Below are 20,633 nucleotides of genomic sequence, written 5' to 3' on the forward strand. Positions count from 1 at the left end.
ATCATGATCCGATTCCCCGCAATAAACAGAGGCCCCTCAATCCAGGACGGCAGACGCTGGAGGAGATTCCAATTAGGGGAGTGTGAAATCCATTGAATTTGCTGTTGATTAATTATACGTAATTTCAGAAAATTATGCGAAATGCAAAACCTGCATTTGGTACTATAATTTAGTGGTAAGTGAGTTATCACTTCTAATTTGGACATGAAGTAGCATTTGTCAGTAAAAAAAAAAATAGAGCAAAAAAAACAAAAGTGCCACAAGCAGCCGCCACTCGTGTTAGGGTCGTTCATATTTCCGTCTGTGTGACAGTACTAAATTTTTGCCGTAGATCGAGCTTAATTACATGATGTGTCATAATAACGTAATTTCCGGAATATTGTTTAACAGGCCTAATGTAAAATTACTGAAATTACTCTGGATTACATTGGCGTAACAGAAGCGTCACTTGGTTCTGATTCCTATCACCTGGAGTCAAATCCAATATGGCCGTTCGTGGGAGAGCCGGGGCGGTGCAAAAGAGCTATTAGGGATACAATCCAATTTACTGTTGTGCAGTGACCAGCTCAGGGTCCAACTGGCCTCTTTTCCTTCAGTTGGGAGCTATGAAAAACAGAAGGCCTGCTCTCACTGTAGGGTCCAAAAGGTGTCTTTAGTTCAGGTGCCTCCAACAGCGAACTCCAGGTTGGTGGCAAGATTTTCTGCTGGTAGCACATCCTCAAAGTCAAGGTGACGCTAGAAGACACTGGTCAGATGAGGGTTTGGTCTCACTGCGGTGTCAATGGGCATTATCTCCGATACCAAGTGGGCTAGAAGAAAATGTTACTTACCTTTGGTACTGTCCTTCTGTGGATACTCTACTAGCAGATTCCTCATCTCTGAATATTCCAAGCACCAGTTCGGGTCCAGGAACGTCAGACATCGCTCCCGCAAGGTGGTAGTGGGCGCGGGCTCCATTTCATCACCAGAAGTGGAGTCCTACAGTGCCCACCCCAGCACTCTGACATCCGCTAACTTCTAATTTTGTTTAGAACTGCATCTTTCGAGGAGGGGAATAAAGTCGGCAATGGATAGGTGCAGTGTAACAAGCTAACGTGGAATCTTTTTTATGAGGCCCGTGACCTTCGTTCAGAACGGGGAGGAGGATGGGTCGGTGAGATATCAGCAGATAGATGAGAGTATCCACCAGAAAAATCATTACTGAAAGTCTGTAACTTTTTTTTGCTCCCCTCTTGATGGATTTTCAAGCAGTATCCTCCAAAAGGTGGGTCTGAAATGGAGGTCTGAAGGCCTGAGCAGATGGAATAGCCATCCCTCCTCACCTCAGAGTCCAAGCAATAGTGTTTGGTGATGTTACGGACAGAAGCCTATACTACCACCCTTTTAAAATATTTTTATTTTGAACTTTTGTAAGAAATTAACGATACAGTACAGGCCAACTTCCCCATGTACACATGAGGGTCAGCCACCCCCAGCCATGATATTATATGAGACAAAGCCAACACGAATCCTGACACAATGATGTTTCACCTCACCCCGCTCAACACTACCCTTCCTATGGCTGCATGGATTCCATTATGTATTCTAACATCCTACATGCATTTGTTACTCCTTTTCTCTTGCCCCCTTCAGCCTGGCCACCCTTCGCTATTTCAGACCATCGGCTAGTTGGGCCAACAGTTTCACTCAGTCTCTGAGGTCCTCTTCGACCTTCTCATCAGTTTGTAGCCATTTAAGGTGCAGTTCTTTTGCCAGAGCCCATTACAGCGGATACCCAAGTCATTTGTTGGCTGTCGGCCCAGTATTGGATACCCAGCGTATTGCTATATGGCGTTTGAAAAGTAGGAGACCCAATTTAGCTAATTTATACTGCATATTGCCCCGTTTGGGTTTGTGCGAAGTAGGCAGCGTCTGACCGACAGTTGGATGCGTACCCCAGTCACCCTTACAAGTCTCCCCACTACCACCTCCCAATATCCCATGACTGCTCTGCATGCCCATATCACATGGAGAAATGTGACGCAGTGTTTACATTTGGGACACACCGATAGTGTAGCGGGATATATCCTGTTTAGCCAGTCAGGTGTTAAGTAGATCTGATGAAGGTAGTGGAAGTGCGTGATTTTCAAACTGGCGTTGCTGGCTATCTCTGGGACTTCAAAGCACGCATGTGCCCATTCAGCATCCGTCAGGGGAGTCAGCAAATCCCTCTATGAGATTTGCTGTGCTTTAAATAGGATTGGCTGACGATCTGTCACCAATGCCTGATAAACGCGGGACAACAGTCTTCACTCCTGTCCTCCCTCAAGCGATAACTCCAGTGTTTGCAAAGCCTGTGGTGCGTCAGATGTACCCACCCATAGGTCCCCAGCAGTATGCGCTACTTTAGCAAAATAGAAGAAACTGCCCTAAGGTGACTCCAAAATTCTCTCTGGCCTCAAATGTCAGGAACTTCTCTGCAGGATAAAGGTGTCTCACAAGGGTGCATCCTCTGTCCCTCCATATGCCGAACATCATGATCTCTTGCTTTTGGCAGAACAGCAGAAGTCAATGCAAGCAAAGGGACCTTCTGAAAGGTGGGGGCCAAAGCACCCACCGTACCACCTGCTCCCAGACCATCATGACCTGCTTGATCACCTCAGGGACATCATTAGGCTGTCATAGACCCTGCATCAGGAAGATCTGCAGCACACACAGATGTTGATGGACCCCCCTAAAAGGTGGGTCTCCCAGTTCAGTTCCTCAGCGTACCATTTTGGTGTTGCAGTGCCAAAAGGTAATGGTCTAGTTCCAGGAGGCCAAGGCTGGCTTTCTCTCTGCTCAGTTTTAATATTTCCAGCCGGACTCTATTTCTCCCCCAGCCCAAACTAGGGAGACCAACAGACTGTAACTCACAGAAGGTCATCCCCAGAATCAAGTAGAGTGTGTTCTGCAGCGCCTAGAGACATTTGGGCAGCAAGAACATTTTTGCTACAGCCACCTGACCCATTAGCAAGAGGGGAGGGTATTCCAAAAGGCGATGGAAGTCTGCTGCTCGAGGAGACCCTCGCTGTCGGGTCTGTGTAGAGGAGCCGTATCCATTTTAAAATATTGGGGCAAAGTCCTATCATAGCCAAGACCTCAAATATGTATTCTCAGCTAAGGGAATCCAACGCCTTCTCAATGTCAAGAGCCACAAGGGCTTCCCCAGCTGTGCATCTTTCAAGGATGCCAGGACATGTTGAAGGTTCATCACAGTGTTACATTCCAGGATAAATTGAAAATGTCACTTACCCAGTGTACATCTGTTCGTGGCATTAGTCGCTGCAGATTCACATGTTTGGCACAGTCCGCTGCCTGGTGTTGGGCTCGGAGTATTACAAGTTGTTTTTCTTCGAAGAAGTCTTTTTGGTCACGGGACCGAAGGACTCCTCCCTCCTCGGCTCCATTGCGCATGGGCGTCGACTCCATCTTAGATTGTTTTCCCCGCAGAGGGTGAGGATGGAGTTGTTTGGTATAAATAGTGCCCATGCAATGGAGTGAATATGTATGTACGTTAAGAGTTTCTAATAATTATTTACAAATGTTCAGATGTTTAAGATTTATGATCTACTTCTAAACGGCTACAGGCTTCCCGGGGAGGTGGGAGGGTACATGTGAATCTGCAGCGACTAATGCCACGAACAGATGTACACTGGGTAAGTGACATTTTCAGTTCGATGGCATATGTTGCTGCAGATACACATGTTTGGCATAGACTATAAAGCAGTTACCTCCCCTAAAAGCGGTGGTTTAGCCTGTAGGAGTTGAAGTAGTTTGGAATAATGTTCTTAGTACAGCTTGGCCCACTGTAGCTTGTTGTGCATTTAGTACGTCTACACAGTAGTGTTTAGTAAACGTATGAGGCGTAGACCAGGTTGCAGCCTTACATATTTCGCTCATAGGAATGTTTCCTAGAAAGGCCATTGTAGCACCTTTCTTTCTGGTTGAGTGTGCCTTTGGTGTAATAGGCAATTCTCTTTTGGCTTTAAGATAGCATGTTTGAATGCATCTGACTATCCATCTAGCAATGCCTTGTTTAGAGATTGGATTTCCTATGTGTGGTTTTTGAAAAGCTATGAACAGTTGTTTTGTTTTCCTGATTAGCTTTGTTCTGTCAATGTAATACATTAGTGCTCTTTTGATGTCTAATGTATGTAGTGCCCTTTCAGCCACAGAATTTGGTTGTGGGAAGAACACTGGCAATTCTACTGTTTGATTTAAATGGAATGGTGAGATTACTTTTGGCAGAAATTTTGGATTTGTTCTTAGAACTATTTTATTGTTGTGTATTTGAATAAATGGTTCTTGTATGGTAAATGCCTGTATTTCACTTACTCTTCTGAGGGATGTGATTGCAATGAGAAATGCGACCTTCCAGGTTAGATATTGCATTTCACAGGAATGCATGGGTTCGAAAGGTGGACCCATGAGTCTTGTTAAGACGATGTTAAGATTCCATGAAGGAACTGGTGGTGTTCTTGGTGGTATAATTCTTTTTAGCCCTTCCATGAATGCTTTAATAACTGGTATTCTAAATAGAGACGATGAATGAGTAGTTTGTAGGTAAGCAGATATTGCTGCGAGGTGTATTTTTATAGATGAAAAAGCGAGATTTGCTTTTTGCAAATGTAGTAAGTATCCTACTATGTCTTTAGTAGAGGCATGTAATGGTTGTATTTGATTGGCATGGCAGTAGTAAACAAATCTTTTCCACTTAGATGCATAGCAGTGTCTAGTGGAAGGTTTTCTAGCTTGTTTTATGACCTCCATGCATTCTTGTGTGAGGTCTAAGTGTCCGAATTCTAGGATTTCAGGAGCCAAATTGCCAGATTCAATGATGCTGGGTTTGGATGCCCGATCTGTTGTTTGTGTTGTGTTAACAGATCTGGCCTGTTGGGTAGTTTGACATGCGGTACTAGTGAAAGGTCTAGTAGAGTTGTATACCAAGGTTGTCTTGCCCATGTGGGTGCTATCAGTATGAGTTTGAGTTGGTTTTGACTCAACTTGTTTACTAGATATGGAAGGAGAGGGAGAGGGGGAAAAGCGTACGCAAATATCCCTGACCAACTCATCCATAGAGCATTGCCTTGTGATTCGCGGTGTGGGTACCTGGATGCAAAGTTTTGGCATTTTGAGTTTTCTTTTGTTGCGAACAAATCTATCTGGGGTGTTCCCCAAATTTGAAAGTACTTGTTCAGAACTTGGGGGTGAATTTCCCATTCGTGGACTTGTTGGTGGTCTCGCGAAAGGTTGTCTGCTAGTTGGTTTTGTATTCCTGGAATAAATTGTGCTATTAGGCGAATGTTGTTGTGAATCGCCCACTGCCAAATTTTTTGTGTTAGGAGGCACAATTGTGTTGAGTGTGTTCCTCCTTGTTTGTTTAAATAATACATTGTTGTCATGTTGTCTGTTTTGACAAGAATGTATTTGTGTGTTATTATGGGTTGGAAGGCTTTTAACGCTAGAAATACTGCTAACAGTTCTAGGTAATTGATATGAAATTTTGTTTCGTGTATATCCCATTGTCCTTGAATGCTGTGGTGATTGAGGTGTGCTCCCCACCCTGTCATGGAAGCATCTGTTGTTATAACGTATTGAGGCACTGGGTCCTGAAATGTCCGCCCTTTGTTTAAATTTTTGCTGTTCCACCATAGAAGCGAGAGGTATGTTTGGCGGTCTACCAACACCAGATTTTGAAGTTGACCCTGTGCCTGTGACCATTGTGATGCTAGACACTGTTGTAAGGGTCGCATGTGTAGTCTTGCGTTTGGGACAATGGCTATGCATGATGACATCATGCCTAGAAGTTTTAGCACATGTTTTGCTTGTATCTTTTGGTTTGGAAACATAGCACTTATTACCTTGTGGAATGCCTGCACTCTTTGTGGACTTGGAGTGGCAATTCCTTTTGATGTGTTGATGGTTGCTCCTAGATATTGTTGTGTTTGACACGGTTCTAGGTGTGATTTTGTATAGTTGATGGAAAACCCCAGTTTGTGAAGGGTTTGTATGACAAATGTGGTGTCGTTTGCGCATTTTTTTACTGTGTTGGTCTTGATTAGCCAATCGTCTAGGTAAGGGAACACATGTATCTGTTGTCTCCTGATGTGTGCTGCTACTACTGCTAGACATTTTGTGAACACTCTTGGTGCAGTTGTTATTCCGAATGGCAACACCTTGAATTGGTAATGTATTCCTTTGAATACGAACCGTAGGTACTTTCTGTGAGAAGGGTGTATTGGTATATGAAAGTACGCATCCTTTAGGTCTAATGTGGTCATGTAATCTTGCTGTTTGAGCAGTGGAATGATGTCTTGTAGTGTGACCATGTGAAAATGGTCCGATATGATGTAGGTATTTAGTGTCCTGAGATCTAATATTGGTCTTAATGTTTTGTCTTTTTTTGGAATTAGAAAGTACAGGGAGTAAACTCCTGTGTTTTTTTGTTGTACTGGTACTAACTCTATTGCATCCTTTTGCAGTAGTGCTTGAACTTCTAGTCCTAAAAGTTCTAAATGTTGTGGTGACATTTTGCGTGTTTTGGGGGGGATGTTTGGTGGGAAGTTGTGGAATTCTATGCAATAGCCATGTTGGATTATTGCTAATACCCAATTGTCTGTTGTAATCTGTTGCCAAGATTGGTAGAATTGGCTTAGTCTTCCCCCCACTGGTGTTGAGTGAAGGGGTTGCGTGACTTGAAAGTCACTGTTTAGGTGGAGGTGTTTTTGGAGTCTGGAATCTTCCCCTACTCCTTGGGAATTGACCCCCCCGATATCCCCTGAAACCTCCCCTTTGGAAGGAACCCTGATATGGTGTGGTTCTTGTTTGTTGGCTGGTGGTGTCTGTGGGTTGGCCACGAAACCCCCCTCTAAATGGAGTTTTTCTGAAAGAGCCTCTGCTCTGCGGGGAGTAGAGTGCGCCCATGGCCTTGGCCGTGTCTGTGTCCTTTTTAAGTTTTTCAATGGCTGTATCCACTTCAGAGCCAAAAAGTTGTTTCTCGTTGAAGGGCATATTAAGGACAGCCTGCTGGATTTCAGGTTTGAAGCCTGAAGTGCGTAGCCAAGCGTGTCTCCTTATGGTGACAGCAGTGTTGACTGTTCTTGCTGCAGTATCGGCTGCGTCTAGTGAAGAGCGGATTTGATTGTTTGAGATCGTTTGTCCCTCTTCCACTATTTGCTGCGCCCTTTTTTGGTATTCCTGGGGAAGATGGTCTACGAGAAGTTGCATCTCGTCCCAGTGTGCGCGGTCATATCTGGCCAGCAGCGCTTGTGAATTTGCGATGCGCCACTGGTTGGCTGCCTGTGATGCTACTCTTTTCCCTGCCGCATCAAATTTTCGGCTTTCTTTGTCCGGAGGTGGGGCGTCGCCAGATGTATGTGAATTTGCTCTCTTGCGAGCTGCCCCTACTACCACGGAGTCAGGTGGTAACTGCGAAGTAATAAACACTGGGTCTGTGGGTGGTGGTTTGTATTTCTTATCCACCCTTGGGGTGATGGCTCTTGATTTTACGGGCTCTTCAAAAATTTGTTTTGCGTGCCGTAACATCCCTGGTAGCATTGGGAGACATTGATATTGGCTGTGTGTAGCCGAGAGGGTGTTAAATAAAAAATCATCCTCTATAGGATCGGAATGCAGTTGGACATTGTGGAATTCTGCTGCCCTAGCCACCAGTTGCGAGTATGAGGTACTGTCCTCTGGCGGTGACGGCTTTGTGGGGTATGACTCGGGATCATTGTCCGGCACTGGGGTGTCATACAGGTCCCAAGCGTCTTGATCCTGATCGTCATGACTTATGGTAGTTTGCGCTGGTGAGTGCATTTGTGGCGGTGTTTGTGCCGGCGATGCCTGTGGTGGAGAGGGCGGAGGCGTGACTTTTTTAACCACTTTGGCTTGTGGTTGTGCGTCATCCTTTGGAAGTCCGATCCTTCTTTTCCTCATGATTGGGGGAAGGGTTGATATCTTCCCTGTGTCGTGCTGGATGTACAGTCTCTTTTGTGTGTAGTCCGATTCTACACTTTGGAGCTCTTGTCCAAATCTGTGCATTTGGCCACTTATTCCTTGTTCCTCTGAGTAGGATGAAGGTGTGGTATTTTTCGGCGCCGAGAGAGAATCTTTTTTTTTTTTTTTTTTTTTCGGTTTCGGCACCGACAGAATTTTTGTTCCTTTCGGCATGGATTCTCGGTGCCGATGTTTTTCGGTGCCGGTATCTTGTTTTTGTCTCTCGGAGCCGCTTTCTCGGCTCCTAGGTTGCTCCATGGCGGTCCCTCGACCGGAGTCGGGTGTCTTCGCTATGGGCGTGCCCTTTTTCGGCGCCTTCGACGGGTCGCCTGTTTTATGGGTCGAGCCATGGCCTGTTGGCAGTGGCGTCCCCTGGGCTTTCGGTTTGTCGATGGATTTACTTTTCGACATCTTACTCACAGTTTGTTGCTGTTGTTCGACGTCGGAGTCTCCGGATTCTGATTCCGGAACCGAGAATGTTTCCTCTTCCTCGTCGAAACGTTGTTTTGTCGACGTGGACGCCATTTGTTGACGCCTGGCTCTTCGGTCCCGGAGTGTTTTTCTGGACCGGAAGGCTCGACAGGCTTCACAGGTATCCTCCTTGTGCTCGGGGGACAAGCACAAGTTACAGACCAAGTGCTGATCTGTATAAGGATACTTACTGTGACATTTTGGGCAGAAACGAAACGGGGTCCGTTCCATCGGCTTCGATGTCGCACGCGGTCGGGCCGACCAGGCCCCGATGGGGGATCGAAACTACCCCAAAGTCTTCCGATGATCGGTGTCGATGTACCTAACTATCCCGATACCGAACGGAACAATACCGACGCTTTCTTCCGAGATTCTGACTAACTTTCCGAACCGAAACACGGAGCGAAAAGGAATACGTCCGAACCCGACAGCGGAAAAAAACAATCTAAGATGGAGTCGACGCCCATGCGCAATGGAGCCGAGGAGGGAGGAGTCCTTCGGTCCCGTGACCAAAAAGACTTCTTCGAAGAAAAACAACTTGTAATACTCCGAGCCCAACACCAGGCAGCGGACTGTGCCAAACATGTGAATCTGCAGCAACATATGCCATCGAACCCACATTTCTCCTCGTGTACAAGTGCCCCAACTTTAAACAAGAGTCTGGAGGATATCACCCAGAACATCACTTTAGTGCCCACATTCAGCATGGAAAGGGGCCAGTAAGAGGCCATCTCATCGGGGGATCTGTCTGGTTTTAGGACTATAATGATTACAGGTTTTCTCATGGTCACAGGTAGAGTGCCTGCTCGAAAGGCCTTCATATATACTTCTAGGAGTCTATCTGCCAGTATTGCAGCATAAACTTGGAAGAACTCAGATGGATAACGGTCTCCTCCTAGCATCTTCCCAGTGGCTAGACTGCTGATGGCAGCCAGCAACTCCTCCCTTGTGATTTCGTTCTCTGGCCCCTCACTGTCCCGTCCAGAGAGTCTAGGTATGGGGAGAGCAGTTAGAAAGTCCCGAGGGTGTGTCTGGTCAGTGGCAGCCAGTCTTGTGTAAAGCGGAGTCAGATAGTCCACCAGGGCTGCATTTATGCCGCTCTGCGTCACTGCTCTGATCCCATCTAGACTATTTAAGGATAAGATTAAAGGAGAAGGGGTTTCTCATTTTAGGAGCCAGGCAAGCAGTCACCCTGACTTGCCTCCCTCTGCACGAAGCCTCTAGAGATATTCTCGGTGGGTATGTTTATCAAGTGTATCCCAGAGGGTTGCTGTAGAAAAGTGCCTCTTGATATGGTCACACCCCCCACACACTTTTTGCCTGGTTTCTGGTGCAATTGCGACTGAAAGTGCACTTGGTCCCTGCTGAACAGGTCCCCAATGCCAGATATCTTTCCCCAAAACTGCACAGTAATTTTTCCCAACTTGCAAACCCTTTAGCTGACACTGTAATTCCCTAACAAACTGTACCATTGGCACCTAGGGCATGGGACACTAAAGAAGGTACCTTAGGGTTACTGCACAGATTTTGCCACCCTCAAGGACCCTCTCACCAACTGCACACAGTGCTGCCATTGCAGACGTGTCCTGGTGCAGAGATAAAATGAAAACATGACATGATCCACACCCTGTGTGCCCTGTCCCCTTTACACTGCATGCAAGATATGTAAGTCACCCCTAAGGCAGGGTGCATTATATTACATGTGAGGGCCTACCTGCATGAGCAGATATGGCCCTAAGTCTTTGTCGATTCTCAGATGTAGTAAGTGAACAGGAAAGCAATTTTAAGTACAAGTCCTGGGCACTGGTCATACGAGTTCCCCAGCTACATGATGGCTTCACTGATAATAGGGATGTTTGGTATCAAACACCTCGTATTAATAACCCCTCACTGAATTCAGTGATGGATCTATTAATACATGCACTCAGAGGGCACCTTAGAGGCACCCCATGAAAGCCTACCAACACCTAGCGTGGGCACTGACTATTCAAAACCAGTACAGCCACCCAAGACAGAATTCTGGCCCCCTGAGGTGAGTCACTGCTCTTGAGGGCTCAGAACAAAGGCCTGCTCTGGGCAGAGGTGTGACCTCCTCTCCCAGGCAGAATGAACATTTCAGGGCGGGGAGCTTCAAAGACCTTGCTGCCTTTGTTATGCGACCCAGGCCTCTGCAAATGGAAGAGCAGGCTGACCCCCAGTTCATGTCAGTCCCACCACTAAGGTGGATGAGCTGAAGTGGACCCTCCTTTATAAATTCCTACATCTGATGTGGAAGGAATTAGGCCAATAGGGTGAGGGCTATGCCAACTTCCCACAGGAAGTGGTCATAGGAAGGGTGGAGTCACCCTAAAGGTGAGTGCCTCATTGGCTACCACCTGGCACTCCCTATAACACCCCCAAATTCAGTATTTAAGTGGCACCCCTGAACCCTAGAACTCAGATTCCTGTTGACCTAAGAACACCACAGAAGTCACACCAGCAGAGAAGAATGAAGACACCAACTGACTTAGCCCCAGCCCTACCGGCCTATCTGCAGTCCTCGAAGAACCTGAATCAGAAGACGACTTGTCCTGCAGGCCAGAGATCTCCAAAGCCTTGGGAGGACTGCCTGCCTTCAATAAAGACCAAGAACTCACGTGGACAGCAGACCTGTCCAGAAGAAACCAACACCAAAGAAGAAGTCTGTCTGAGGAACTGCAGAACCAACTCTGGATCCACCTCTGCACCAGACGCCCACGGCCCGAGTCTAAGTGGCCCACCAGCCCTGTAAAGGTTCCCCAGTGCTTCTGAACAAGAGTCCGCCGTGGGCTGACCCCTGCCAGACTCCAAAGTGATGCCTGCAGCCTCAATCCGAGGATCTCCCTGAACGCGGCCAGCCAGGTAAGCTGTTTCCGACACCAAAAGACAACCCTGCAGCCAAAGTCCTTGGGCCTTGGGAAGCTGGACCGTCTGTGTCCCTACGACCCCTGGCATCTCTTCTTACTTGGGCAGCTGAGGCCCCTGTGCCATTGAGGGTGTATGTTTGGTGTTCTTGTGGCCCCCCTCGGACTTACCTCCACTCCAGGAGATCGACACCTGAACTCGCTCTACTCACCTGTGAGCAGCATTTCATTGATTACCCCCCGTCTCCATTAGTTAACATTGGTCGTACGATGCTGTGTTAGCACTCTGCTATAAACGGGAAAGACGCTTCCAACCCTCTGTAACCTACAATGCGGTCCACCCAGCTACAGAAGAGTCTTTAGACCTCTTCACCCACTCATGAAAGAGTGATACTATATCCAACCACTGAAGAGGCTCCACATCTATCATTCCCACACCCTTGATACTTTCCATCCTCCATACTCATCCGCAGAAGGCATATAATCCTTTGTATGACACACTAACAAGAGCCTCTTGATTCCCTCCACCCACTCATGAAAGAGCAATACAATATCCACCATTGCAGAGACTCAACATCTACCATTCTCACACTCCTTATACTCCCCATCCTCTATACCCGTCCACGGAAGACGTCTAATCCTTGCTATGACATATTAAAAAGAGACTCTCAATTCCCTCCAACCACTTACAGACTTCCAGTACCCTCTAACCACCCATGAAAAAGATGAAGTTTTCATACACACCTTTTAAAGTCACATCCAATCCTCCATATAACCAAAGAAAAAGATCTTTTATTTTTTATACTTACTCACAAACGACTTTCCTACACCAGGCCATGGGCGAGACATCTAATGCTCTTCATATCCATCTCTTCTACTTACTTAGAAAGAAAGGGTGAAACCAAGTAATAAAACATGTTTGTACTTTCCACCCAGCTATCAGTCTGGAGTGCAACCCCTCATGGTCTAACGTAGCAAATCTGGTAAACCTATCCAGCAGCATTGTCAAAGTTGCTAACGCATCTGTATATTCTAGCAAGTCATGCCATACTTTTGTGAGAACAGTCTCAATGCCATGATGTGACCTAGATCCTGGCTGTCTAGGGTTTTAAATACATGTACTTCTAAACTTTCCGCTTGGTGAAAACCTGTCCTCTCACCTTCAAGGGTTAAGACAACCGTAGAGATCCAAGTGTGATTGGGATTGGAGGGTTCAGTTTAAAAGTGAAGTACGCTTAGCAGTTTTTAGGCTCAGGAACAAAAAAGGGCAGCTCCTCAGGGCTCGCCTTTTGGAACCACTGTTGCTTTCAAGAATGAATTAATAATTTTTAACACTCTAATGAAGAAAGCAGAGGAGTAAGACCAAGGGTTACACTTGGAAAGGAAACAGGTTTATCACTCACTCGTATCCCTCCTACAATGGTCGGCTACCCGTCTCTGAAGGGAGGAATCCGGAACGATTGTGGTAACTGCAGATTTTTTCGAAAATGCAATCCCCACAAAAGTTGAAATATAATTGTACAGTGGTGGACAGAGTCTTGTACTCCAGGTAAAATGCAATATTATCTTTCAAACCTGCCCACTTCTATTGATCACCCAGACACTCCCAAAGAATTCTCATGTGAAGTATGGCAAGAGGACAGAGAAATATACATAAACCACCATTCAAAGTCGGGATATCACTCTACTAACCAGCAGACATTGATCTTTTGGGGTGAATGAGCGCATCATGAACTTGACAGATTGAGGAGTGTCTATTTGCAGGACCTGAGGGTCCTGTGGGGGTCTCACTGGAAGAGGAGCTGGAATACAGAGACCGTTGCATCAACTGACAGCAGGATCTGGTATGTTACTGCTGAACCCTCTGAACAAGAAGGTCCTCTATTGATGCTTTATACTTACATGCTCTTTTCTTTGCTAAGAAGCTGTGATAAGACCTTCAAAGCACATTCAGATAGGCCTGGAATCAGTGGTGGTGCTACAGAAGCCAAGACACTGGTGTGTTTCTTAGCCCTGAAATGCAAAAGGAAGGCTTAAAATTCAACTCAAGTAGGGGATAATTAGACTGCCCAAACTCTCAAGTGGCTAACGAAATCTGGCACCCAAAAGAAGGGAGTTCTTGAAGTACCCGCAGATGTGAACAATGCCAGAACAGATTAATGTGGCTCTAGAGTTTTGAAAGGGAAAGGACTGAGCCTTGGAGAACTTCCATCCATTGAAGAAGAGGCTGTGCCTGGGCCTCCAGGATGACCCATAAAATGATCCCCAAGATCATGTGCCGCGCCACTGTGACGTCACATGCCTTGGTGACAAAGTCACTGAAGATGGAATGATCTCAGCTGCCCCTGTGATGGAAGTTGCACTGAATGGAAGTGCACAGAATCCCTGCTCAAAGCAAACAGTAGTGATCTCTGAAGGCTGCAGACGGCTTTTAGACGACGAGTGAGCAGGAAGGCAGAGCTTAGGCACTCATAAGGATATCAGTTAAAGGCTGAGTCTGCTCAGTGTTAACTGAAGTCTGTAACAGTGCCAGCCTTGGAGCCTGTCTTTGGAGCACGGTCCCTTCTGTACTCTGGAGACCATCGTCCCTTTCTGGTGCTTTATGGGTGAGAGCCTTAAAGAGGTCAAGGTTAATTTCCACAAAACAAATATGTTTTTTTTTTTTTAAACAAGTTTTGAAATTCCCTATCAAAGGGATTTTGGATTCAGTGCATCATTGTGGATGTGGAGGCTAAAAATAGAAATTCCAAGGAGGGGAATTACTAATGAAGTAGTAGTTTAGTATGAGTGGTGATCTGTTTCCAAGACTTCCCCCTGGAGTAAACATCCTCTAACCATTCTCTAACCAACACACATACTACAGAGAATATCGAGGGCTGGTGAACAGAAGGACACAGAAAACACTAAGTATAACACAAGCCAAATCGGCCCAAAACTGCTTCATGTTTTGAGGCCCTCTTTTGTTACCTGTACTTCAACAAATGAGGGAATACACACGTAGAGACAGTTACCGTGGACAGTTGTTGTGGTCAGCCACACTCTGGAGACCATTAAGTAGTTCTTGAGGTCTAGAATATACAATTATGCTGTAGAAAACACCAGGACATATTTAGAACAACTACTTGAAAGAGATAGTGTGGAGAATCAAATATTAGACACCGGGGCAGAGTCTACGGCTAGATGGCGTCCCATGGTGTACTACGCCAGGTACATGCCAACAGGATTGGCTCGTGGGTACTCACCTAATTTTGGGGTGCATCCTAAAAATGTACCAAAGACTAACATTATTTAGCAGAACACAAAAGGTATGTTATAGTACATGAAATATACTAGGCAATTTATTTAATATAAAACTGGTAAAGAACCAGTTAATCACTTTATTTATATAAATGTGACCACCCCCTCACGTTCAGTGATGAAACCAAACATACGTCAAGAAACTTAGAACACAAACTCACTTATTCCCACCTGGGTACTGCCCAGCAGGAGTCACCTAAATATCGACTTGCACCCACCCTGATGCGAGCGTGCAATACTTACCTGCAGGGTTTTATCAAACCACCGGTTGCCACTGTTCCAGCGGCTGCCCCCACCGTGCAGCATCTGTGCAGCCACGCGACTCATGTACAGGTCATCTGACACACGGGCGATGGGCGCGTCCAGGCAAACCGTGAAGATACTCTTCTGAATTCTTTTCACCGACTCCTTGTTGGTCTTATCTGGAGAGGAAGAGGACGAGACTGACATTAGGGGGTAAACATGTTAGATTTAGGCAAGAAGCCAATCAGTGAACAAAAGGGGGCAAAACACATGTGTTTAAGTCAGTCCACCTTGAGGTGGCAAATGCCCAGTGATGGGTGAATGCCTTATGCTTAAAACATTTGATTGACACTTTAACCTTTGTGTGGAGGCTCATACTATGCAGATGGGACAAGACAGCTGCCAAATATGAACTGTACTGAATGACAAAGGTTGGTGGGAAATAGTGTCCCCCCACAAGGGTCTCTGCCCTTTTCCATGGGTGGTACTCTGCCACACACCCCAACTCACAAGTGCACCTACATAACACCTAATTCCAATAGATGTAACTTGACTAACAGGTCACACAAGGGTTGGGTTTAAAACCCACCAGAACCATTAATGCAGTAAGCCCATGTGAAATTTCCATTATGCCTGCATGATTTTGTGTAATTTCAAGCATTTGATGTAAAACGTTTTTAAGTCAAGTTACAGCACATTGCGTAATTTCCTGTCTGTTCGGATATTTCCCCCATATTGGAAGCACCGAGTAATATGAACAAACAAAACGTAAGTGGCTGCGGATGACTTCATGTGAGATTTGGCACCCTTTTTTTTTTTTTTGGCACTAAATGCATCCATGCATTAATTATGAAGTTTGTACTAAAATCAAAGTAGCACAAAATGCGATATTTGCTCTTCGTGTAATTTTGCATGATAACGGAAAGGTACATTTTGCACACCGCTACGTACACCTTCTAAGCATTGCAAGCTAAATTTAATGGAGGAGTAGAAGCAACCGCACCCACGAACCTTATGATTATTCTGAAGCCATTTGCTAGAGGACGCACCACAACTTCTAGCTGAGATGTCGACTGAACATTAGAGGGGGACTCTCCATTCAATCTCTAGGAGACCCACAAAACAAGGCACTGAATCTACAAGCTCCGACAGAAATGATGTGCTCTTTTACTCCAACACAACATACACTCAACCACCCCCCAGAACCCCAAACTTATGTATAACAGTATAACTGGAAAGCTGGCACCACGCTGCTTGGATTGGAGGCTGCTTTGCCACTCTGTGCTTGTGCCACAGTAAAACATAAGAACACTGATGCCATCCAGGTCAGATGGCCATTTCCCTGGAACGCGGCGGTGTTGGCCCCCAGTCTGTGCACCCAGCTTACACTCCCCCACCCCCTTTCCCAAAGGCTAGAGGCCAGCATCTACAGAGGTACTGCAGAAGGAAGTGTTAGGATCTGAATTATTTCAGTGGAAATAGGGGAAGAGGGATCGTCATAAGAACAAAATGTGCAAGAGAACAGAAGTCGTATGCCAACAGAGATCCCTGGCTCCTCATTCACAAGCGCAGACCATTCAATCTTCTACTGACTCATACAAAGCCCTACACAACAGAGGACCAGAATACCGGAACCGACGCCTACACCAACCCACCAGACACCTATGCTCTGCCTCACTCTCTTTTGCTCATTCTCCTACATCGCACCCAAGACATGGAACGTCCTCCCTCAACACATCAGACCCTCCTCCTCACGTCTCGAATTCTGCAAGTAGCTGAAGACCTTGCTTTTTGTATAAGCACCTTGGGGCCCACACACCTACACACCTGCCCAAGCACTTGGATACCCTCACAGATGATTAGTGCAGTATGCCAGTGGTTCCCAAACAGTGGTCCGGGGACCCCTGGGGGTCCGCAAAGCCTTCTCAGGGGGTTTGCGGCTGCTTAGAAAATTAAACAAATATTAACAGATTATGCCCCCAGCTTTCAGTAATAAATCAATGGGGGTCCCTGAATTCCAATAATGAATTAGATGGGGTCCAGAGAAGGCAAAAGGTTGGGAACCACTGCAATAGGCAATGAATTGTCTTTTTGATTCAAAGGTGGCTCAACATTCTGAAATACCTAGGCTTTCAGGCCAAATTAAGATTTCACACTAAACAAGTGGGTCCCAACCTGTGGCCTGGGGACCCCTGGGGGTCTGCAAAGCCTTCTCAGGGGGTCCGTGACCGCTTAGACAATTCACTAATATTAACAGATTAATAAAGTGTATACAAATAAGGTGGCTAAATGTCCAATTTAAAATTTTAAAACATACTGAAAATGTCAATGAATATAAAATTGAATAATAAAAATCAAATTAGTTTCCTCACATTGATTGATGTGAGCACTGCAGGTGCATCAAACCGAATATACCCTAGATAAGTGGCTTCTATTGAATTTAGAAAATCTGCAACTTTCCTATTAAAAATATATTTTTTAATGTTATTTGTTTGCAAGTTAAATAAAATGTGTGACCATTTGTACGTGTTTGATTCTGTAGTTTTTGTATTGTTTTGCAGTTCAAATCATTGGCAATGTTTAGGCCTGGGTCCCCATTTTCTAAAAATGATTCAGTGGTGGTCCCCGGATTCCTACAATGATTCAGTGGGCGGTCCCCGGGTTCCAGTAATGATTAAGAGGGGGCCCACAGAAGTCAAAAGGTTGGGAACCACTGCACTACACAAACCAATATAACATAACTCAAGTCTGTACTGGCAGCCCTGCCTGATAAGATCTGATTTATATGGCTGGTGCCTTTGGTATTAACTCGGGGCAAGTCAGGCCTGTGTCTGCCATTCTGTTTGCAGAGACACCTGCTAAACTGTCCGGGTGGTAAACTACACCTTTGACAAATGATTTAGGACTGGAATGGGACTACCTATGATCAATGCTGGAGGCGCCCGCTAGACCTATCTCACCTGGATGCTGTATACCCTAGCCACCGTCTACCTGCAGTGGCCTCTTTTGGCCACTGCAAAGCAATTTCTGTGTTCAGATAACGTGATCAGAGCTGAAACCCTTGTTACAGCTGTTCCTGTTTTACAGGACTTGGTTGGTCTAACTTTGCAACAGTGCTGCATCCCTCGGCCTGACTGTCACCGTGGAAGGCCTACCTTTGTTCAGAAAGTTTAAGCTTTGGACCTGTTGTCACTGTTGAAGGCTTAACGTATAACAGCACTTAGATCAGCCTTAGTCCAGCTGTCACCAGGAAAGGCTTACTTTAGATTAGCGTGTTGTAGGTCTTGGCCCTGGGGCTCCCGTGGAAGGCTCACCTTTGATCAGCGTGTTGTAAGCCTTGGCCCACGTGTCACTGTGGAAGGCTCACCTTTGATCAGCGTGTTGTAGGCCTTGGCCCACGTGTCACTGTGGAAGGCTCACCTTTGATCAGCGTGTTGTGGGCCTTGGCCCACGTGTCACTGTGGAAGGCTCACCTTTGATCAGCGTGTTGTAGGCCTTGGCCCACGTGTCACTGTGGAAGGCTTACCTTTGATCAGCGTGTTGTAGGCCTTGGCCCACGTGTCACTGTGGAAGGCTTACCTTTGATCAGCGTGTTGTTGGCCTTGGCCCACGTGTCACTGTGGAAGGCTTACCTTTGATCAGCGTGTTGTAGGCCTTGGCCCAGGGGCTCCCGTGGAAGACTTACCTTTGATCCGTGTGTTGTAGGCCTTGGCCCACGTGTCATCGTGGAAGGCTTACCTTTGATCAGCGTGTTGTAGGCCTTGGCCCACTTGTCACTGTGGAAGGCTCACCTTTGATCCGTGTGTTGTATGCCTTGGCCCACGTGTCACTGTGGAAGGCTTACCTTTGATCAGTGTGTTGTAGGCCTTGGCCCACGTGTCACTGTGGAAGGCTTACCTTTGATCAGCGTGTTGTAGGCCTGGGCCCACGTGTCACTGTGGAAGGCTCACCTTTGATCAGCGTGTTGTAGGCCTTGGCCCACGTGTCACTGTGGAAGGCTCACCTTTGATCCGTGTGTTGTATGCCTTGGCACACGTGTCACTGTGGAAGGCTCACCTTTGATCAGCGTGTTGTAGGCCTTGGCCCACGTGTCACTGTGGAAGGCTCACCTTTGATCAGCGTGTTGTATGCCTTGGCCCACGTGTCACTGTGGAAGGCTCACCTTTGATCAGCGTGTTGTATGCCTTGGCCCACGTGTCACTGTGGAAGGCTCACCTTTGATCAGCGTGTTGTATGCCTTGGCCCACGTGTCACTGTGGAAAGCTTACCTTTGATCCGTGTGTTGTAGGCCTTGGCCCACGTGTCACCGTGGAAGGCTCACCTTTGATCCGCGTGTTGTAGGCCTTGGCCCACGTGTCACCGTGGAAGGCTCACCTTTGATCAGCGTGTTGTAAGCCTTGGCCCAGGTGTCACCGTGGAAGGCTCACCTTTGATCAGCGTGTTGTAGGTCTTGGCCCACGTGTCACCGTGGAAGGCTCACCTTTGATCAGCGTGGTGTAGGCCTTGGCCCACGTGTCACCGTGGAAGGCTCACCTTTGATCAGCGTGGTGTAGGCCTTGGCCCACGTGTCACCGTGGAAGGCTCACCTTTGATCAGCGTGTTGTAGGCCTTGGCCCACGTGTCACCGTGGAAGGCTCACCTTTGATCAGCGTGTTGTATGCCTTGGCCCACGTGTCACTGTGGAAGGCTCACCTTTGATCAGCGTGGTGTAGGCCTTGGCCCACGTGTCACCGTGGAAGACTCACCTTTGATCAGCGTGTTGTAGGCCTTGGCCCACGTGTCACTGTGGAAGGCTCACCTTTGATCAGCGTGTTGTATGCCTTGGCCCACGTGTCACTGTGGAAGGCTCACCTTTGATCAGCGTGTTGTATGCCTTGGCCCACGTGTCACAGTGGAAGGCTCACCTTTGATCAGCGTGTTGTAGGTCTTGGCCCACGTGTCACTGTGGAAGGCTTACCTTTGATCAGCGTGTTGTAGGTCTTGGCCCACGTGTCACTGTGGAAGGCTCACCTTTGATCAGCGTGTTGTATGCCTTGGCCCACGTGTCACTGTGGAAGGCTCACCTTTGATCAGCGTGTTGTATGCCTTGGCCCACGTGTCACCGTGGAAGGCTCACCTTTGATCAGCGTGTTGTAGGCCTTGGCCCACGTGTCACCGTGGAAGGCTCACCTTTGATCAGTGTGTTGTAGGCCTTGGCCCACGTGTCATCGTGGAAGGCTTACCTTTGATCAGCGTGTTGTAGGCCTTGGCCCAAGGGCTTCCGTGGAAGGCTCACCTTTGATCAGCGTGTTGTAGGCCTTGGCCCACGTGTCACTGTGGAAGGCTCACCTTTGATCAGCGTGTTGTAGGCCTTGGCCCACGTGTCACTGTGGAAGGCTCACCTTTGATCAGCGTGTTGTAAGCCTGGGCCCAAGTGTTAGCGTGGAAGGCTTACCTTTGATCAGCGTGTTGTAGGCCTTGGCCCAGGTGTTTCTGTGGTTGGAGGTAAGTATTCCAATTGGCTCTTTGTTGGTCTGGAGGGAAGTGTTCCAGATCTTCTCAAGCTGCACAAAGATCTGGTCGGATGTGAGTGGAGTCCCATCGCTGTTGTACACGTCCAGCTCAAAAAACTGAAAAAACAGGGAAAAGGATGAGAAACTGAGTTGAGAGAGACAAATGTAAGTTAAGGGAAAAGAGTGTAGAGGAGTAGGGCACAGAGGGAACTGTGAGAAGAGAAGCAGA

At 46.9% G+C, this 20,633-nt stretch overlaps 1 protein-coding gene across 1 annotated transcript in view; it reads right to left on the bottom strand.

Annotated features, from left to right (window-relative positions):
• The window catches only part of CRAT (carnitine O-acetyltransferase), a 466,622-nt gene that overhangs the window by 158,239 nt on the left and 287,750 nt on the right, over nucleotides 1–20,633 (bottom strand). The window contains exons 6-7 of the mRNA XM_069237047.1: nucleotides 20,347–20,521; nucleotides 14,913–15,091 (exon numbers count right to left, since the gene is read on the bottom strand). Coding sequence (XP_069093148.1) covers nucleotides 14,913–15,091; nucleotides 20,347–20,521 — 354 coding nt within the window. The remainder of the gene's footprint in view (nucleotides 1–14,912; nucleotides 15,092–20,346; nucleotides 20,522–20,633) is intronic.

Source organism: Pleurodeles waltl, chromosome 6, assembly GCF_031143425.1.
Source record: "Pleurodeles waltl isolate 20211129_DDA chromosome 6, aPleWal1.hap1.20221129, whole genome shotgun sequence".
Lineage (NCBI taxonomy): Eukaryota > Metazoa > Chordata > Amphibia > Caudata > Salamandridae > Pleurodeles > Pleurodeles waltl.